We start from the raw sequence: 22,736 nt of genomic DNA on the forward strand, positions 1-22,736 counted from the left end.
ATGATTGATTTTCTGCGAAGTCGAAACCGTGATTACATGCAATGTTCCGGGGCACATTAGTAAATTGCGGCCGGTCATAAGGACATTAAATAATTTTAAAATTAGGAATTTAAAATTAAAAAAGGTCCGAAATTTAGTGGGCTGAAATAAAGTTCAAACCCGAATATGGCGTTGATGGGCCGAGAGTCTCCCTTAGACTTGATGGGATTGTGAAATATCGGTATTGCCCCTAAGTTTTAAGAAAAATGAAATTTACTATTAGAAAAATCTTTGTTGGGTCTACATAGTGCTTAATTATCTTAATTATCTAGTAATCTTTCACGATTAAGTAATTGTTTACGTTTTTCATGCAAAATCAAAGTATAGGAAAATTCGGAGCAGTTATAAATTAAATTAAGTAATGCAAAATTGGCATAACTTTAATTAAGAAAATTCCCGATTTCCCCTTCTTTTTTCCCTCGATTATGTATATAAAAATTCGATGGGATTAATTGGACTTACAAGTCACTCATCAATTGATATTAACGTATTTATTAGATTACCATAATAAAACAAATAAGTACGGACGAAATTCATCTTAGTTGTTTTGTTTGGACGTAAATAAAAGCAAAATGCACTCTTCTCACCGAAGTTTTTAAAATATTATTCCGATTTCATAAAATCATGAAAAAAATCATATGTAAATCTAGTTGTCAACATTTATTGTGAAAATTTCAAGCAGTTTATGATAAAGTCAAAGCACGTCAGTTGTGACACTTAGAGTGCATTTGTTTGAGAGAGAAGGTTGTGATAAAGGATCTAGGAAATTATTTTTCTAAAAATGGATAATTTTCCTTTGTTTGATGATTTGTGATCAAAAATGTTTTTAAATGTTTAGATCTCATTTGGAATATGAATTCAATTTCCTAACTTTATTTCAAGCTAAAAAAACTTTGAATTTTTTTTTCTTTCATATAAATATATTTTTCTTTTATATGTTTTTATTTCTTTTTCCTTTTTCTTTTTCCTTCCACCTTCATGATTGCTAGGTCTCCATGACGGTTGGCAACAAGCCACAAGTGGGGCTTGACCTCGCTGACCTGTGTTTGTGGTTGGTCACTGGTTGTTGCTAGGCCTAGCAATCAACCGAGGGAGAAGGAAAAAAAAATTAAAAAAAATCAATAAAATTGATAGGAGCAATTATGAAAAGTCTTTTCATCTCTTCATATTTAGGAATTCGCTTTCCTAATTTTAATGCATTGATATTTTTGAAAAAAAATAATTGAATATGTTCTCAAAATCATATTTTGGGTTAATATCCTAAAAAATCCCAAATTGGTACATTTGTGACAAATTTACCCCAAACTATTTTTTTACCACAAAAAACCTCAAACTGGTACACTTATGATAAATTTACCATCTATTAGTTTTTGTTAAATTTTACTGTTAAGTCATTTAGTTAAATGACACGTGACAGTTGACTGGTATACCAATTTGGGATTTTACGCTCCGTTTGTCACACTTTACAATTTTTGTGATTTTTTTTTTGTAGTATTAATCTAATTTAGTGGAGGGTGTATTTATCACAAATTTATCGATTTTGGGTTTTTTGTGGTCGAATAAATTAGTTTGAGGTAAATTTGTCATAAATGTACTAGTTTATGATTTTTTATGGTCAATCGGGGTAAATTTGTCACAGATTTATCAGTTTGGAATTTTTCATAGTAAAAAAATAGTTTTGGGTAAATTTGTCACAAGTGTACCAGTTTTGGGTTTTTCAGGGTATTAATCCTAATTTTTTTTGCAAAACAAACAAAGTATATAAAATTATATTGCCAAAATAAATTAATTGACTATACTCCTGTTATCTTTTCACATGTCTAGCTTTACTCGTGAATTGTTTGAAATGGTAGGATTGGGAATTTGAGAACTAGATAAGTAGGAATTGGTTTGGTTCTAGGTTCCAGAATATGCATGGTAGGTCATTGGTTCAAAAAATTGGAAAACCCGTTTCAATGGACAACTTGAAACTTGGAACGAGTCTTTGTGTTTTTCCTTTTTTTTTTTTTTTAATGTATTTATGCGATGTCCAATGATAAGTGTGTAATATAAAATTACTAGTCTAAGCTTCAATTTCCAGTAATATTCATGACCGGGATTTTTACTCTGTTAATATTTAATAATTTTCATGTGTTTAAATACTAGTTGTGATCAGTTAATTGTAACAAATAGTGATCATTAGAGGTAATCAATTATTACAATCGTTTAATCAAGAGTACAAGTAGAATCCAGGTAAACTCTGAAATTGACCTTGAAACCCGTGATAGGGTGGATTATAGATTCTTGAATATCTTGGATAAGTTATAAGTTTCAAAAATTAAGGAATCCGTTATAATATGTAGGTTTTAGGTTTCAAAGTAGAACTTAAATCCACTCATCCCTAGTTTGAACTTAATTGTAGGTCTCCCAAATTTGACTCAATTTGTTTTGAGCATGAATTATGCTTGAGGCACGAAATTGACTTGAGTCCATGCAATCTCTTTTCACCTGGCCCCAAAAGAAAAAATTCCCTCTAACGTTAATACGAAAACTCCACAAGTTCAACGAGTATCTTTTCGCGAGTCATGTCCCCTTATATAGGCGTCTCGATCCATTATATGCATGTACATGAAATGTGTATTTAAAGTAATAGGTTAAGATAGCCATAGAACTCCCGGGGTGGGGATCCACGTTCCTCTGCACAATCTAATTAGGTTTTATATGGCCTGATGGCAAATTTACCATCCTCTACAAAAAGCAACTAAGATGCTAGGAATTTTAAGTGTGTTTGTTTTAAGATAGATTTTATTATAAAAAAAATAGATTTTTCGGAAAGTCATTTTTCAATTTCTCCTTGAAATTTCATTTTACTAATCTTTAAGCATGTATATTATCTTTTTTTCATAATGATAATAAGTGCAAACTGAACTGTAAGAGAGAGAGAGAGGGGTGTGGGAGTGGGAGTGGGGTTGCTGAATCAGCTTTTGAAGGCAGGTCGCACGAACCTTCCTTTTTATTGGTAAGAAAGTGTCATCGCCATTTGCCAACGAGTAAGCCCAACTGATGCAGATCCAAAGTACGTACTTCTCCCCTCCATCCCCTCCATTCTTTTGCCTATTCCCACCCACAGAGAGATAGGGAGAGAGTACGTAACGCACTGTGAATACTACTCAGACTCTCTTCAGGCCCTTCGCTTTGCTTGAGGGGGCAGAACTGAAACGTTGCTTTCTCTCCCTCTCCCCCTCCTCTCTCAACCTTTTCTTTCTTTTTCTCACCACTTCTTTATGGGCTCGCTCTCCAAGAAATGCATGCACCAACTCTGTGTCCGTGTCTCTACGAGAGAGAGAGAGAAGGCGTTATGAAATGACAGAGAAAAAGTGCAATCGGTGGTGAAAGCAGTGCAGGATCCATTGGATTTAGAGGGAGAGACAGGCAGACAGGGAGTGGTGATGGAAGGTGGGGGGGATAATGGAGAGATCGTGTTTGCGGGTGATTGATGGTTTCGAGTTTCGACACCCCCGCCTCCTCTCCCCCGCCAAGGACCGGAAAAGCAGGGATAAAGAAGCTTATCGAGTTCTCGCCATAACTCTGTTTCACAATTCCGGCATTACTTGTACAGTAATCCTAGGTCTAGTAAATATCTCTTGCTACATTTTATGCTCGGATCTTGCAGGAATGTGCCCTAGACCCGCTGACATTTTGTAATGACGTTTTCAAATTTTGTAACATTTAGAACGAGGGTTTACTCCCTCTTATCAAGAAGAAGATTGTAATTGTTTCTCATAGAACATACTTTATAAGTGCTTTGAGATCCATTTTGTATTTTTAGTGATGTGACAAAATCGAGTTAAATATTCCACCGTGTGAGATCCGATCTATATACAAAACTTGTCTGCATTCATCCAATTTGTCAAATGGCACGATCCAAAAGTTCGACTAAAGTAAATTTTAATATGTTTAGTATCTCTTGATTGTAGTAATATTTAGGATAAAATTGAATATAACGAATGATAAAATTGATAATGTTTTTTTTGTTCTAAAGGGAAGTGCGTCCACTCAAAAGACGAAAGTTTATCTACTGTTATGTAAGGAGGGAGACAAATTCCTCAAAGAATCATACGATAAAACAACACCAAGAAAGTCAAGAACAACAGTGACAAAAATAATGTCATTGGTCTGAGACGTAGTGCCCAAGCATTAGCACATTTGGGTTCCCTCGTGAAATGGGTGCATAAGCTTCGTCTCTCCGAAAGTTTTCAGTAACAACCTATAATCATTAATAATTTTCGCATGCGAATAGTTATCAGAGGGAAGATGTTTGATTAACAAAAGTAGCAAGTGGGGCAAATTCTATCTCAACTCTCCCAATTTATTCATCGTTTGGCTAATTTCAACCGATCTCGGAGTGCCCCCTGGCTCTAGTCCAACATTAGATGCAATTCCTCATTTCCGGATAAAATGATAATCCTGAATTCGTCGAAGAGTTTGATAATCTCCATTAGCAAGATAGGTTGCAAGGAAGAAAAAAAATATTTGTCTCCATCCTTTTATCAACAATCGTACGATCAAAATCCGCAACATAACTAGGGTCAATATCATATACAAGTGCCCAGTATGGACCTATAAAAAATTGCCGCATGGTGGGCAAGAGCTTTTTTTGGCCAGAATAGTTGGCAGGAGTTTAGCTCGAAGGCAAATATTTGTTTGATAAAGCTGAATAATAAATGAGAATTTTAAATGCTGAAAATAAAATTATAGAACCGTTCGATAATAACTGTTGCTCGCGAGTTATAATTAATTTCTTATCGAACGTGGATTCGTAATGATAGGTTTAGCAATGTAATTGATAAGATTAATATCATTAAATACTAAATTCTTAATTTTTAGTTCTCACTTAGGTTTATCAAACATGCTTGTTCGTTCTTACTTAATCTATGTATCGCAAACATTAATCACAACACCATCATGTACAAGAAAATTTTTAATGCATCGACTTCACGGCTGGTGTTGTGTGACTATTCAAGCTTTACATTGCGATATGAATCCCGATTCACTTAGTACTTGAATTTTAAAAAAAAAATTATATACTTACTGGATTGCTTCCCCACTTCTTATCTCATGCCCTATACAAATCCTCGAGATAATTGTTTTGGTAAGTGGCCTTATTTTTCATTTGCACGGCATATATTACATGTGTGTGTTCCTAAGACAAATTCTTAAATTGGAGAACACGAGCCTTTAATTTCCATAACCTTTCGAGCTCACTCATCTCTATCATTCTCTCCCTTTCGCGCACACAGATTTCTGGGATTATCTTCCTCTTTGCTTTTTTTTATACCAAATCTCAGACAGAGAAAGGCCTAAAAAAAGAATGAGCAGTTTTATTATCATCAATAGGGTTAAAGATCAGAAGAGACCATTCTCTGCCAGAAGTAAAGGGAGAGACATGTTTTGATGTAAATCCATGTCCAATGGCAGCCATCAGAGAAAAAGGCACAATCTCTTTTTTCTCATTGGGACTCATCGAAATCCCTCTCCCCACCGTTCACGTTCCCCACGCTCCTACTCTCTCAGACCGTACCTACTTCACATTCACCTTATCTTGACCCCATCCGTCAATATCTTTCTACTCACACAATTTTCTTTGGCTAATTCCCCAAAAAAATTCCCAAACTTTAAGTTAAATTTCGAATCTGACGTAAACTTTTCTTTTATCTTAGAAAAAAATATTAAAATTTAGGTTTAGTGTCAAATTTATCCTGAATTTTATTTTATTCTAAAAAAAAATCATCAAATTTTAATTTATTCTCAAATTTATCGAGTAGTCTAGTCCCAACTTAACATAAAATTTATACATCGATAATAAATACACATCGACAAGGTGATATGAAAAATTATCTTCAAAATAAAACCACTGTAGGATATAAAAATTAGGAAGACTAACCACGACTTTTGGATAGAGGGCTAATGGGGGCAAATGAATGATTAGAGTAAAACTTGATAATTTTCTTTTCGACAAAAAAAAAAAAATTAAGATAGATTTTAGATTGACCTAAAGTTTGAGGTTTTTATTTTCTAAGAATAAAAATGAAAATTTGGGACAAATTTGAGACTAATTTAAAGTTTGGCATTTTTTTCTAAGATAAAAAAAAATTAGACTAGATTTGGAATTAAACCTAAAGTTTGAATTTTTTTCTAAATAAAAAAGTTCGAAATGAAACTAGACCTAAAGTTTGTGGCTTTTTTTTTAGGAAATTACCCCAATTTTCTTTGGAGGAAGGTTAATAATACCAAAACTAATTTACAAAATTAATTTATTAAATGATGCGGTAAACTGTAAATGGTGGATCCAACAAATCTACTTTCGAATTTTGTAAACAGTTCTTACTCAACACGATATTTCTCTTTTTCTTTGTTCAAATATGTCGAAGATTTTATGGTGGGGGCTTAATATTTTCTTTTTTCTTTTTTGGGGGGTGGGGGCTGGGGGGGTTAAGATTCAGTGGGACATTTTTTGGAAAGGGGAGACTATGATGTTTTATTTAACAACTATTACCAAATTGTCGAGACCCCACTAATGAGAAACTCATCATGCCTGCGGTGCGAAGGTGGGAGGACCCAACTGGATATCTTGCAGCTTCCAGCTGTCCCGGAGAGATGGTGTCTTGGTGTATCTAATGATGGTGCTTCTCCCCGTAATTGTAGGAGAGAGCTTGCATGGGAGTCTCTTTCTTTCCTTTTTAATTTGATGGACTTTCATATTCTATGGTACAATCATCGCCCTTGAAATCCTACATTGATACCATGTTTGTCACTTCTTCATGCATACTCTAAAAATCTTAGAAATTATATAAGACATTTGTTAATTACTTTAAAAATCTAGACTAAATAGACGTCATATATATAAAGAGTATATAGATTTCATAGTTCAATGATGTAGAATATTTTAATAGGTACTCTTACTTGCAATCCGGATTAGGATGATACATGAAATAATAGGGCCGATGCCCATGCAATAGGACTATTGCTAATTGTTTTAGAAGTTTAAGTTGATAGGTGAAGTCGTGATTTAATAGTCAAATACTCTACCACTTCCTTCAATGCATAAACTAGATTTTATTCTAAGACTATAGGGTGGAAATATATAATAGAGAGGCAAATTAAGGGCTTGGAAAGTTCAACCTCGATACCTTATACTCTAATATCATTTGAGATTTTGTAGAACTACTCTAATTTTTCAAAAGTTTAAGTTTAAATTTTTTTTTTTTTTTGTCAATAAGTGGAAGAGCATCACATGTATATAAAAAGGATTTCAGCCCCATGGTCAAACGATGCGAGATATTTTAATGCCCTCTCTTGTATGCAAATCAAATTAGGAGTGACACATAGAATAATGGGATGGATGCACATGTCAAATAAATTAAGGCAGAACCTAACTTTGATACTATACTATTCTACAAGTTTAAGGTGATTGATGAATACATGATTTGATACTCAGATATTATTATAACACAGAAGAATTGACCATAGGAGAATTTTTCTACAGTTAACGAAAATTCACTCTTAAACATTTTCGTCAATTCATTAAGCGGCACAAATAATTATCCCAAAACAAGAACGTTTTCCAAATCGATTCACTTGCAAAAGAAACCCACCTTTATATAAATAAAGATGTGGTTATGAGCTAGGGTAGGACTTGGGTTGCATCCTTTAACATAATGATTAAAAGGGTTGACCTATTGCGACGTATCATCAACATCACGTTCACTCCTCGGAGATGATTATCATCCGTGGAAATTTGCCCAATTCGATATTTTAATCAAGCTGTGCGCGTGACTTAGCTCATCAGAGATCAGAAAACTAGAAGAGGGAAACACTAAGCTTGCCAAGTGCCGACAGACACCCAAAAAAAAAAAAAAAAAAAGAGAGAGAGAGAGAGAGAGCACGGAGAGGCATGTTAGCTCAACTAATTAGAATCGCTTTTGACGAAATCTACAGTGCAAATACCAAATGATATGTAGTCCAGGAGCGGCCAGACGAATTTTGGAGCAGAAGAGGGGCAAAAATGGAATGATATAGAAGGAAATGTGACATAAAGTTGTGGCATAAGGATTTCTAAGCATCGCACTATGTACCTTCTAACGACGTTATTTTTTCTTTTTTATAATCAAACTTCAGTGATAAGAACCATTCTTTTGTACAAGGACCATTCTTTTGACAAGAACTACTACGACGGCATTATATATTTAGCTACTCGCAATATGAGATTCCATGTTTGTAATTAGTGTTGATCCTGTAAACTATACTATGATAACTACAATCCCGTGAGCAGTGCATGCATGTTACAAGATAAAAATGCAATAGAACTTGCGAAGAGTGCATCACCCACAAAGAATGCACCATTCTTTTGTTCAAGGATAGAGAATGTTGATTAGCCTTCAAACCATTAAAAAAGATTTATAATTTCACGAGAACAAACTTTGGCCCATGACACTATCAATTCTCTCTCTCTAACAAAATTTTTTGCCGAACACAAAATGCGACAATTAAAAGAAATTAAGTTGGAAAGTTTAACCTCAATACTTCCTGCTCTAATACTATTTGAGATTTTGTAGAACAATTACTAATTATTCTAAAAGCTAGTTAATAGGCGGGGTCCCCACATTTGTATAAAGAGCATATTAACCCCATAGTCAAAAGATATAAGATATTTCAATACCATCTATTACATTGCAAGTCGAATTAAGAATTAGGAATAATGGAGTGGACGCGCACGCCAATTACATTGAGACAAAACTTGATTCTGATACGCTGTAAAATTTTATGGGATCACTGAGAAATGTTCTATAAATTTAAGTTGATCGATGAATGCGTTATTTAATATTCGAATACTATATGATAGAAGAAGTAGCCAAAGGAGAATTTTGCTACTATCAATGAAAATCTACACTCAAAACAATTTCGCCAATTCATTTTTTCCAGGCTGAATAAATAATCATTCCAAAACAAGTACGTTTTCCAAATCGACCGGTTCTTTAGCAAAAGACATCCACCTTTGAATGAATAATGATGTGGTCATGAGCTAGGGTGGGAATTGGGGTTGGATCTTGCAACATAATGATTAAAAGGGTTGACCTATTGCTACATATCATCAACATCACGTTCACTCCTTGGAGATTTTATGATTATCGTCCATGGAAATTTGCCCATTAGATATCTTAATTGAGCTGTAAGAGTGACTTGGCTAATCAGAGATCAGAAAACTACAAGAGAGAAACATTAGCTTGCCAAGTTCGGAGAGGTTTAGCATTCAAAAAAAAGTACGGAGAGGTATGTTAGCTTGACTAATTAGAATCCCCTTTTACGAAATCTACAGTGCAAAAACCATATAATTTGTAGTCCAAAAGCCAGAAAACGAATTTGGAACAAAAGAGGGGGCAATAATGGAATGATCTGGAAGGAAATGTAACATAAAATATGGTTGTGGCATAAGGATTTCTAAGCATCACACTATGTACCATCTAATGATGTTATTGTTTCTTTTTTTTAATCAGAACTTTACTGACGACAAATACTACAACAGTGTTGTACATTAGGCATTTGCAATATGAGTTTCCATCTATAATTAGAGACAGCCCTGTGCACTCTACTATGATAACTACAATCTCGCGACGCACATGTTACAAAATAAGAATGCATTAGAACTTGCGAGGAGTACATCACCCATAAAGAATTCCCTATTCTTTTATTCGAGGATAGAGAATGTCAGTAAGCCTCTGAACCATTAAGAAAAATTGATAATTTCGAGAAATCAATCTTTAGCCCATGACATTGTCTGTTCTCTCCCTTGAATAAATTGCTTTTACTGGACACAAAACACAAAGTTAAAAGAAATTAAGTTGGTAAATTATTCAAGCATCATCATATCATGGACTTTCTAGCGTGCACACGAAACTCAGAGTAACACTAGACATATAAAAATCACCATTAAATGATCAGATTAAGAACATGATAAGAGGCAAACTACAAATAGGCCGCAATCGACTATCCATACGAGTCTGTCGCATTATTCAGTGAATCAATTTAATCTACTGGTAATAATATACTTAACATTAGATAAATCAAAATTTTTGGGGTTCTTTCACCCAATCGAAATGATTCATCACATTGACCGCCCCATGGTTGAACTGGCAGTCCTCAATCCTTATTAGAAGATATGGTAGTTCACCCTCACTTTCAGCAAAGCAGATTTTCTTTGTCTAGGCGGAGATTAGTGCGACCAATCATCATTTTGAAGATCAAATCATGAAAGTGGCGTTTACTAACCTCTGCGAAAAGAAAATTCCCAGTGCCCAAGAACTAAAATCACCTTCCCTAAAGAAATTTTTTCGTTTTCATGACCAGTGTACAAAACCACTGTCCAAGAAAAGTTCATCAAAAGTTCATTGTACACTAGAAGATGGAGATTTCAATTCCTAGATCACCATGACATGTATGGAATGGGGTCATTCAAAAGGATGAGCATCAAATGCCAATTTTGACCCTGCTAACATGTATAAGAAAAGCATTTAATGCACTTAATTTATAAAAAAGACGTGATCCTTATGTTCAAGAGATGAAATGGAACTTCCTTCCCATGAGAAAATAGGCAATGCCAAACCAAACTTTAGAGTAAGAAAATGGGAGCCGTGCCCTTAAAGCAGCAGTTCATGATGTTCTGATGTCTTGAGTAGAAATTGCCCAATCACTTGGCCATGGAGGACAGAGAAAGGACAAAAATTCAAGCAGGGTTTGTCCAAACATGTATCGAATCGCCTATGTGCCGAAAACACAGAAGAAAAAGAGATATGGGTGTCCTCCATCCCCAGAACATTATTTGCAGTCTTTTCAGAGCCGGACAATAATGGATTCCCTCCATTGACTTTTTCAAAATGAAGCATAGCAAGACCAAAACTGAACAGCGACTCCTTTTTGAGTTTGACCCGGTTCCTGACTCATTCACTCCAATTTCTCTTCCTGGACCACCACAGGAACTTGTGAAGTCGGGCTAGGACCGTCCATAATAGCTCATTCATAAAGAACAAGTCACCTAATCAAGCATCAACCTTGAACCATCATTGATTAAGGTAGTTCTACATCATCTGTTCATATAAGTCAACAGCATTTGACCCTGTGCTCACTCATGATTGTCCCTTTACAGACAAAGGAATCCATATAGCTGGAGAGAGAGAGAGAGAGAGACTAACTACCAATTTCCTACCGAACACAAGTCCTAAAGACAACCTAAAAGAAAAGTGGAGTTCACCTTCAATCATGTTCTTGTCCCCACATGTGAACCAACAGTTGAACTTGAAGTGCCGGTCAAAGCAGCATCTGCTCCATTGACTATTGACATAATCTAAAGTGCATGAGCATTTCTTTAGCCTCACAGCCAATTCGGAATATTTTATACGAGCCAACAACGTCTAGTGATTCCCAAACTGTTGTCGCACTTACAGTATGAAGCACGAGTCTTCAACATGCATTAACCACTGCCGCGTTTAAAATGTTCCCGGATGAATCTTTCGGCATAAGATGGGTACTTCAACCGGATGTATGCTCGGAGACACTTCTGGTACGAGAAATCTATCCATGCACCATCGGTTCTTACAACAAACAAACACCTTGAAATTCTAAACTGGGGATGTCGCTCCACCTTCATTGAGAGGAAAAGGCATGTTAGATCATTCCTTAAATGTTTCGATCATGTCATGACATGTTCTGGCAAGAAAGTATGTCCCATGTTTACCTCAATGACAAGCAATAAACTTCACCATAAAAGCATAAATTACTATGAGCAATTGGAACTACTGTGTCGACATATTTCTGCTCAAATAAGAACTAGAAATGTTGGCTCTATCTTGAGTGCTAACTACAAATTAATAGACCTATTACCACACCGGAAAGAAGCTCTGTGGTACAAAAAGCAATGGGGTGGAAAACAATGGTCATAATCTCTCACCTCAAATTCAAAAGCCACCTTTAGGGGTCATACACTTAATGGATTGCCAGGTAAAAGGGGCATGTGACGGTAAACCCAAGAAAAGCTAAGGAATATATCAAATAATGACTCCTACAGGCACTCAAGTTGACAGAGAAAGAAGAAAGAGAACTTTACCGAGATAAATAAAGGACAGAAATATCTGAAAAACTCCTAAAAAAAAGAAAAAGAAAAAAAGAAGAAGCAAGCCATAAGTCAACTTAACGATAATTTGATATGTCCAGTCTGTTACTTACAGCGTGGGATGTTGGGGCAATTGCAGCATCATTGCAACTGAATTATTTTACCATGACATGAAACCTCGATCTCCACTACTCTGTGGAATAGTTACTGTCAATATGATGAGTTCTCTCACCTAGTTTCCTCAGTGCTTGTAGTCTCCTATCGAATTCATTTTTCCTCTGTGATCTAAGTATCACTGGTACATGTATGATACCCATCTATGCATGCCACTTTGTCACTGTTAGTTTTCTTAGGATTAATAATTTCTTTCTCCTTATGCATGTATTTCGTATTAAACTACATTCATTTAACTCAAACAGCAAAGCACTAGATCCTCGAGAAGCACAAGGAGTTCCTTATATTAACCAGGCATAATATGCTAGTAGCATAAACTCATTCTCTCATTACTGAGTAAACTCATTAATTTTTTTTTTAAAGGACGATGATAGGCCTATTAAGAGTGGTTTATAAAATTTATCTACTTATGCATCAGATTTTAATCAAGTGTTGAACATGTGAGTTATGTTTACAAGCCCACTTGCTGTCTACACGTGAAAATTATTACAAGAACAAGCATCGTTGGATATAGCAAGTGTACTGCACTTCAAAATTCTACTAAGACAACCCAAAAAGTTGAACTATAGAAACATTAGCATTTGCAATTGGGAGCACTTTTGGCCATTAAAAGAAAAGGGTAACCGTGTGTGATATCATAAGAAAGGAATATGAGATGCCAGCATAGGCTAGATATGCAGAACCAGGAACAGTTGATGGTCATTAACTCAGTGATGTAAGTGGATCCATCGAATATACAATCATAGTTCATGGCTTGCAGCTGAAAAATGCAATAAGAGCAGAAAACAGAATCAAAATTTTGCAATAGATGCCAAATGCATGCCATACCACTTGGTTGCTTGATTTTGTGGTTAGGAGAAAAACTAAATATCCATCAATAACATCACCATCCTAACAACTTGTTTGAGATCAATCTTCAACTTGGCTGCTAAGTTATCTTTTCTTTTTTCGTCTCTCTGAGGAGGGGAGGTAAAGGGAATAGGTGGTTATAACTTAAATTTTAATTAGCAGTGTAAGTGCTTTAAAAATAATTGCCTGTAACATGAATGTCTCTTTTAGTTTTTTCCTCTTTGGGAAAAAGCCACAAAGAACTTCAAACTATGCCCAATGTGACACACTTATCCTACATTGTTTTATTTTGCACCAAAAACCCCAAATTTGTACTCGCGTGACATATTTACCCTCGATTATGTTTCCTTTAGAAAGCATCATTAAAAGTCCTAAATGCGGCTAGCGTGGGCAACAGAATGCAAATGGCGTCGATGCCACACCCATCTGGATTAAGTGGACATTAACAAAACGGTGCCATGCTCTTCATCTCTCTTGTTGCTCTTTGTCTCTCTCGTTTTGGACATTAGGATTCTTCCTGGAGCTCGGTTTTGGGAGGTCGGGTTCTTCCTGGGGTTAGTGATTATAAAAAGGGAGGGTTTGCACAAAAAAAAAAAAAAAAAAAAAAAAACTAAAAGAAGAAAAAAAGAAAAGAAAAGACCATGTAGACCTAGAAGAGGTGTGAAACAGCACGGAGGAGAAAATTGCCTTGCGAGTTGCAAAGAGAGCCAGGATAAGGAATGTGACAGATCTGAGACAAAATCAGAGCTAATACAATGCTAATAATTAATATTTCAGCATGTTTCAAGGCATTCACTCAGATGCTACATGGAATGGAGGGGAAGACCAGATGGTACTGCCTCCTAAGGTGAAAGTGGCGGAGGAGTCGGATTTGAGTGTTTTGTGTATCAGTGATTAAAAATGAAGATTAATGGGTGGAACCAAACCAGACTAGACCAGGCTATTGAAGCAATTCAAAAACCAGAAACAGGGGCAAAACCCAGAATCAGAAAAACACCAGACGGTATAGAAAACCATATTTTTGGAACAATTTGAACTCATAGTCACTTGCCTAAGTTGAAACGAAGCTGGATTTGGATAAATCTTGGTCAAACAATCACAGATTCGACAAGGAACCGAGAGAGAGATAAACACAAAGAAAAACCCTAAAATTTGCACAAATTGCCTTCAACAACTGAGAGAAGAGAGCAAACGGCACTGTTGTGATCCACATAAGCCATTAAAAGATGTCATTTTAATCACTTAATCGACATAAACGCCAAATCAGCTTCATTTACATTCTGTTGTCCACGTCAGTGGCCATGTAGGACTTCAAATGGTACTTTCTGACGGAATCATAACAGAGGGTAAATGAGTTACATGAGTACAAGTTTGGGTTTTCTGCTGTCACCAAAAAAGGTATAGCGTAAATGTGTCACAAAGGCTATAGTTTGGGGTTCTTTTTGTGGCTTTTTTTCCATTTTCTTCTCAAAGCAAATATAATTGCAGAAGAGCTTACCATTATGTAATCAAGTCCACAACCAATTTTGTCTTCAGCATGTGGATGATGTATGAGAAGCTTCTCTACAACAGTTTTCTCATCTTCAGCTGTCAGTCGTTCCCCATCCAAGTACCTGGTAACCAAAAGAAAAAAAAAAGAAGCAAAATAAGGAACTGAGAGCACTCTCAATTCACCAACTGCTGCACATGACTTTGACGGGTAGGCGCAGTTCACAAATGAAGCAACTATCAACACTTTTAGTGTGATGCAAATGTTTTCATCAGTTAACTTCTAAGATTTATCTGAAATCAAATGATTCTGAGCTAAATCATGACTGTGTAACTTGTAAGCCTCGTATGAAGATCCCACTCATAGTCCACCAAAAGGACAATTCGATAACTATCAAACAAGACAAATAATCCTCTTCACCTATAATCACCATTAGCTTGTTACAAGTATCACAAGTTGTATAGGAGAAACAGCTTTTGTGAATGTAACTAACTGAACTATGATCAGCATGGTATGCAGCTAACCACCAAATAACTGATGCCGGCCAATTTTAAATCAAAAGCCTTTTGCAGCATCTTGTATGAACAACACCATTCTAGATTACTCATTAATCCTATGAAAGAATATTTTTTTATGCAACTTTTGACACATTATTTCCTGAACTCTAGGATTAGAAATGTAGAAGTGAGAAATCTGATGAAAAAAGTACAACCAAAACTGAAACAAGTAGTCATGAAGTGCAGGTGAGATTCAAGCATACAATAGCGAATGGCATCATAATACCAGAAAACAGACTAGAGTGTATTGGGAGAGCTTGACATGATTTACAAAGTCCACCAAGTTCCTGGCCATTAAGAATAGAATATGGACAAATATTGCCAGTGATTGAAATGAATTTAATAGTGCAATGGAAGAGGAGGAAGATCTTAGTGAGCAGGGATATCAAGCAGCAGATTAAGCACATTTATTAAGCTTAAAATTGCTGGAGGAATGTCAAGTGGTGATGGCCACTGTCAAATGGTAAATGCTGTTTGTCATAAGGACAGGTGCCATCCTTTGAGCAATGAGAAAATGTCAGGGAGATAGGAGTTCTTCCTAATAATCTTAAGTCTAAAACATACATGTAGAAAACAAATGACCTGCAATCGTGCGTAACAAACTAAGAATATCTGTAGGCTATATTTGAAAGACTCTAGGAGAGGAAACTACGTGAAGGAAATTCTCATAATTCTAAATTTTCCATCCTTTTTCTTCTCACAGAAATTTTAAATTTTTCATTGTTTTCCACTCCAATTTTCATTTTCCCCATTTTCCCCCATTTCGTAAACATAGCATTAGTGTCACAACAACAAATACATAAAAAGTGACTCCATTTGCACCAATGAAAACGTAAATACCATATACATCTATGTAAATATGTTATTACAGAGCTTGTAGGTTGCCAGATTGGGCCTCTCCTCAGTGCATTAATTCTATGTCATATAGTTATTTTATGAATTTAATACTATCACATGGATGTCTGAGATGGACATTTAGAGTCGCCAACATCAATTCTGGGATATAAAAATTGTTCGTTCTCTCCTCTTGCACTTGATAGATGAGCAGATATTCCTAGTGTTTTGCTTCTCTTCCAATGTCCAAGTTTTCCATTCCATTAAGTTTTGTTGTTACACCATTACTTGTCTTACCATTTTTATTTCTACCCCACCTTTGAATGATCCAAAACTTAATTTTTTATCTACTACTTTTGTTTCGAATTGATAATTACTTTGAATGTTTTCCCCTATGATCTCCAAGAAAATATTTCTTTTCAGCAATCCGATTAGCATCTTTCCATGATTTTGTTACAATTATCTAAGCATTGTTGGGAAGAGTAGGACGAATGAAATCTCAACTTGTTTTTTTTTTTTTTTTTTTTTCAAGTCAATTTAGCCATTTAGTTATTTACTAATCTGATTAGGTTTACTGACAAAACCAAAACAAACACGTCAATACTATATTATAGAGACATGAAAATTAGTTTTCTTTCGCAGTTGATAATATTGTCAATTTTATCTTACAATGTGGAACAAGGATGAAGATATACACTAACAATTATCTAAGCATTGTTGGGAAGAGTAGGACGAATGAAATCTCAACTTGTTTTTTTTTTTTTTTTTTTCAAGTCAATTTAGCCATTTAGTTATTTACTAATCTGATTAGGTTTACTGACAAACCAAAACAAATACGTCAATACTATATTATAGAGACATGAAATTTAGTTTTCTTTCGCAGTTGAAAATATTGTCAATCTTATCTTACAATGTGGAACAAGGATGAAGATGTACACTAACATAGTTCCAATGGGCATCACAGCTCATCTAATTCCTGCAATTATCAGTTCAAAGTTTTGCCAGGTCTTGGTTTCATCCTTTTTTATACTAGAGTTTGAATATCGATCCCATCTTCCTTTTACATATTTACATTTCCGGAAAGACCACCTATGAGTAAATAACTTAATTTTTTTCATTGACCTTGATTCTGTGGATCCTTTATTTATCTGTTTTTCTTCTTAATTTTCCGAGTAAACTTATAATCCCGCACAACGCGCAGGTAAACATTTACTATAAGGATAGAATAGAACCACAACCATAACAATTATGCTCTACACTCAATAGAGGGGATATAAAATTTTTAGTCAAACAATATAGCCACGCATTGTTATCTTCAAACAGCATCGAGCTTGAGGACAAGTATCTGTCTTTTATACCTTCAAAACGAATAACATAGTAGTTGGATGAAGTGCTGAAATATTACCTAAGAGGATATAGCATACTACAAACATCACAGGCATGTAAAATATTCTTCAGTCACTGTTTTGGTTAAGAATATAATTAGGCACCACGTATGAATGAAAAGGTCCAATATAATTAATAAAATCAACTTTAGGCATCTGCACCCTTCTACAATGAAACTTATTAGCTAGCTACGAGACCATTTTCTTAAAGTTATTGCATTTCAAATGAGTTGGTACCCATGTCATATAACAACTATGAAAGCTGGGAAAGGAAATCTCTTAAGTTTCCTTCTAGTTCTAAAGCTAACGATTTCTGCTCTGCAATCATGGTTACATGGCACATCTTCTGCTATCCAAGGTTGGCTTGATCTCCTGCAATGCCCATAAACCTTCCCTTTTCATTTCTTCTTATTCCTATTTGTATCCTCAGTCACTGTTCAATTTGAAGTTAATGGTATAGAGGAAGGTTCCCGCTAATAAACAAACGTGATTATTGACTCTCCCAAATTCTGGCAAACAGCATCATCAAATGCACATCAGTGAACTTCTTGAATTTCACGATATATTAGATCAATTTGACGGAAAAAGTTCACAAGACAGGAGATGTCACTCCTTGCCTACTTGTTGATTAGGCAACATGCGAAGGCATCACCAAAGACTACTATGACAATCCCCAGCCAATTAATTCTTTTCTTTCCGGTTTGACTTATATGCTTCTATGTGTAGACATTGGTAGCAGTTAAAGAATTCCATGTAGCCTAGAAGTCAAAGGCAATGCTTCACATTCATTGCTCTGTGCAACTGGCACAAAAGCAGAAACCATGAGTTAGATATATTTTTCCCAAAAGCGGAACCAAGAATTAGAGTTGTCCAGTCAGACTACAGACTAAGACATGGTGTTCATGCAATATTCATCAATGTCAAAAACCATTCTTTGAAAGATGTGGCTAGGAAGACATAATATGTGACCCCTCCCCCCTTTTTCTAGTGTACAGAGAGGGAGCAACCGAAGAGCCTTTGAAGGAATTAAGTCTGCATCAGTACATTTCAAGCCATCCAATTGGAGAATGAAATTGGATGAGGAAATGGACACAATTCCAGGTAATCGGATCCCCCTGCATAGAATTCTTATTCCGTTGTTTGGTTACTCTGTTACAGTGTCGAGAGAGAGAGAGAGAGAGGAATTACAGTGTCGAGAGAGAGAGAGAGAGAGGAATTTTCCATCTTTTGTGAGGACATGTGCACTAACGGAGACTGGAAAGAGCTCATTGAGGGAGGCAGAACAAGTACAATAGATGAATCTATGGGAAGAGATTTTGATTACCTCCATCAGCTAGGGAATTGGATTCTGTTGGGATTTTGCAGTGCTTCAGTGCTCTTTTTCTTGTAATGTTTCCATACAATGGAAACAGTTTCTCAGAAATGGGATTCCATTTCCATAGAAAACCAAACAAGGCCACAAGAACAAATGCAAATTTCTCATTTTTGGCATTAAAAGAAGTCACAAGTTTTTTTTTTTTTTTTTTGGTAAGAGGTAAGTATTATATTGACTTTTGAACCAAGAGCTACACAAATGTACAGCAAGAGAACCGGCTCCAAAAAACTTGCACTCAAAAGGACACAGGCGTCAATTCGAGTGGAAGGGAGCCGGGGAAAACTGCACCAGAAAGACACGGAAGCAGCAGCAGAAGCCAAAACAGAGGCAAAGAAGAGACAAATAAAAGAGGGCAACAACAACCAAAGCCACAAAAACTGCAACAACAGAAAGGGGTGCCAAAACGGAGAAACCAAGGCCACACCCGGCAAGGAAACTAAGACAAATATGCTTGTATCCTTGAGCTACTTTTTGAGCTTTTCGTAAATGGCTTCTCCTCAAGCCTTTGAAAACTAATTGACATGACTCTGGTGCCTTCCCATTGAGATCATCTTATCTCTACTTTTCAGAATAAGAGGAAGAACAATGGGGAAGAAAATTAGAACAACAGAAGAACTCACCACTTGTTTGATAATATTGAAAATGAGTATTGAAAATTTAATTATTGAACTTTAAGTGTCGACCTAAGTGCTTAAAATGAAAAGAAAAAGTTGTTTGATGATAGCAAAATTTCAAGTCTGAGTATAATTCATTTCTTACCTAATATGAAATTGTGGATAGTATATGTAGGTTTTAGCAAACTGATTTGCAATCTATTGAGTTAGTAAACCATTAAGTAATTTCACGAACTTTTTACTTAATTGGAAAGTCAACTAATAAACATTATCAAACATGCTTCATCTTATTAAATGCTGAATCTTTTCACTTCAACCTCTTAGTCTGCAAGTCCATTTCTCCCTCTCTAGTGAACTTACATGCAGAAGAATTCTCACAGATCTCTAGTTATCCTCAAAATTTTATAATCAATACCCTGAAGCCAAATATAATTAGATGATGATTACCCGCACCAATAGAAGATAACTTCAAAATTTTTAATAGCTGTCTTAGGGCCTGAATCCTACAAAGACTGAAAAAAATTTAGCTGATTTTCAATTATGCTGACTCAGCCCCAGCAGTTGACCTAAGGAGTGGCCCAACAGGGGACTCATTTCCATGTATCTTTACTGGATCACTGTCGATGTCCAGCGAAATTGCTAAATGAAAATAAGAGACTGACAGGTCCTGATATGGTCAAATATATGTTTTGTAAAAACATGAAAGAACATTAAGGATGATCACTTTATATGTGAAAATAAAATCTAATTTCTACCGCCCATGACAGCTTCAAAGATAACTATAAGAATATGTGCAGATTAGGACATGCAGGGCAAATCATTCTGATTATTGACCATCTTTTCACTTTCACTTTTTTGAAGGCCATTTTTTAACTTAATAACTAATCTTATCACCACACTAGCCCTATGCTGAGCCATATCAGCAGTTCATCATGTCACTAGTGGAATACTGCTGGCTCGCTGACATGTACCTTCACGGTAGAGTTGGAAAATCAGAAATTCAAGGTAGAACTGAAGGTTCTGCATTATTATTACTATTAATAATGTAATTAGACCTTTTTCTATACAAAGTGAAAAGCTAACATCCATTGCTAGCATCAGAGTGAGTAAAAGAGTAATGGAGGAGAAGAAGAAAAGAGAAGATAAGGAAAGCAGAGAGAAACGGCAGATTGGAAATTATCCATCTTCATTTTTTTTTTCCAAGACAAATCAATTGCCTCTATGGAAAGCAGTTAAATGTTCAGGCTTGGAATGATAAGAACATCATATGAAGATAGTACAAGGCGTCTGCAGATTTCTAAGCAGTCAGTCATGGTTTATCTAAAGAGAAAAGGCATGCAATACAAGAGCGGTCTGCTGTTCTGATTTGGTGCTCAAGAGTACCAGGATCCTGAGTTATAAACTGAAGGAAAGAGGATGGTAAATAATTCACCACAAGAACCATCCATAGAACCACTTTTATCAATTAGTAGAACACAGAAATAGTTGGATGAGAGAAGTGCCGATAAAACTAATAGGAAAGCACAAAATATACGTGCGTGCGCATGCATAGAGAGGGAGCGGGGGAGGGAGAGAGAGAGAGAGCTGCTGTCTACCAAGGGTAAGCAACTCATTCGTCTGAGTGAGATGTATAAAAATGCTGTGACTTTATTTTCTGGCTCTTCATTCAATGAGAGATCCCAACAGGTTTTCAAGCCAAAAAGGAAAAAAAAAGAAACAAAAAAGAGAAATCCCTAGAGTTGTGTGTTTTCATGTTCGCTTACAATTCTTCACCTAAGATGCTTGGTGCCAAAGAAGGATGCATTCATAAATTCATAGCCATTATCAAGTTCCCATGTAATTAATCACAACCGACTTTCACCTTCCAAGCTATGTAGGTTCTTTATCGAGGAGTTCACCATCCTTAAGCAAGCTATCGGATTGATATAACCCTCTTCTACATAAAGAAAAAATTTCAACATCGTTTGCTGCAAGGCAAACCTCACGTAAGCTGGGTGCATGCAAGCTAGCTCCCGATGTAAACACATAACGAACTGTAAATCGAAACACGCGTAACATGCACTTTTCAGGCATCAAGTGAATTAGCATCCTAATTGAATCAATTCCTTTCCTATGGCACAATCTTCCACCAATAAGTTCATGCTCTTGCACGAAAGACCGACGACACGAAATATGCAAAGTTCAGTCAATAAAACTAAAGAAGGGCTCGATATCATATTCACAAATTCTACTTGAACTCTAATCGCTCTAACCAAATTCCGAACGCAGTTCATTAGCGCGCAACACCGAATCACCAGAACTCAGTGCGAAACGAACTATTAACACTCACGAATTCGCTCTACACAAGAATAATCGAATCATCGTCGGCACAGAACATCCAGTCCAAGAAATCATTGCGAGAGAGAGAGAGAGAGAGAGAGAGAGAGAGAGAGAGAGAGACCTATCGGAGTGGAGAATCTCCTTGGCGAGCGAGACGGTGGGCTCGATGTCCCTCAAAATCTCGTCCTCCTTATCCTTCCACTTCCGGAAGTCAGGATCGTCCCACCTCTGGTACCTCGGCGGCTCTTTGGTGCTCAACAACACCGCCGCGCCCCACTTCTTGTCCTCGGAGGACGCCTTCTCCCCGGCGAAGCCGGCTCGGTCGAGGCGTCCGCCGCCGCCGCCGCCGCCGCCGCCGCGCAGCGGACGCAGGCCTCCGGCGAAGAGGCGGTGGTGGAGCCGGAGGTGGAGGTGGAGCCGGAGGCGGAGGACCGGCGCGCTCCTCAGAAGCAGAGGAGGAGCTGCCATGACCGAAGCTTCTACTCTGCACTGGCAGCGCTTCTCCGAAGCGAGGATGACGACGCTCCTTCGCGAGGGAGAGATCACGTCCCGCGCCGGGCCCACTGCATTTGGGCTCCGCTTGTTCGTTCGAGAAACAAAGCTTTCATCGATTTTTGCTTTTTAACGAAAAGATCTCTCCTTCGAAAGTGATTTATATTTATTTCGCAGATAATAAATAATAAGGAAAATTTCAAATAAGAAACTCAAGTGGGTTCATTTTCTCAAAAATGGCCCAAAGTGGGATTGTGATCAAATAAAGGCACAAAGTGGCTAATTTTGTTTAAATAAGGAAACTTTCAATCTTATTTACAGTTTGAGGTAGTTTTGTCCAAGAACATTTTTTTCTTTAATTTCTTTTTCTTTCTTCATCTTCCTCACACCTCCTCCTTTGGTCTACATTACCTCCTTCTTCAACACCATAATCAGGCCCCCACCAACGACCTCATGAGCTTCATGTC

General features: G+C 36.4%; 1 protein-coding gene across 1 annotated transcript; it reads right to left on the reverse strand.

Annotated features, from left to right (window-relative positions):
• Positions 1 to 11,108: 11,108 nt before the first annotated feature.
• On the reverse strand, positions 11,109 to 22,381 carry LOC104451848 (protein DCL homolog, chloroplastic). Its single transcript, XM_018876280.2, has 3 exons — positions 21,899 to 22,381; positions 14,703 to 14,817; positions 11,109 to 11,713 (listed from the first exon to the last, which is right to left on the reverse strand). Exons 1-3 carry the CDS (start codon positions 22,243 to 22,245, stop codon positions 11,543 to 11,545), a joined length of 633 nt encoding a protein of 210 aa, XP_018731825.2. The 5' UTR covers positions 22,246 to 22,381; the 3' UTR covers positions 11,109 to 11,542.
• Positions 22,382 to 22,736: the final 355 nt, after the last annotated feature.

Source organism: Eucalyptus grandis, chromosome 2 (genome assembly GCF_016545825.1).
Source record: "Eucalyptus grandis isolate ANBG69807.140 chromosome 2, ASM1654582v1, whole genome shotgun sequence".
NCBI classification, from domain to species: domain Eukaryota; kingdom Viridiplantae; phylum Streptophyta; class Magnoliopsida; order Myrtales; family Myrtaceae; genus Eucalyptus; species Eucalyptus grandis.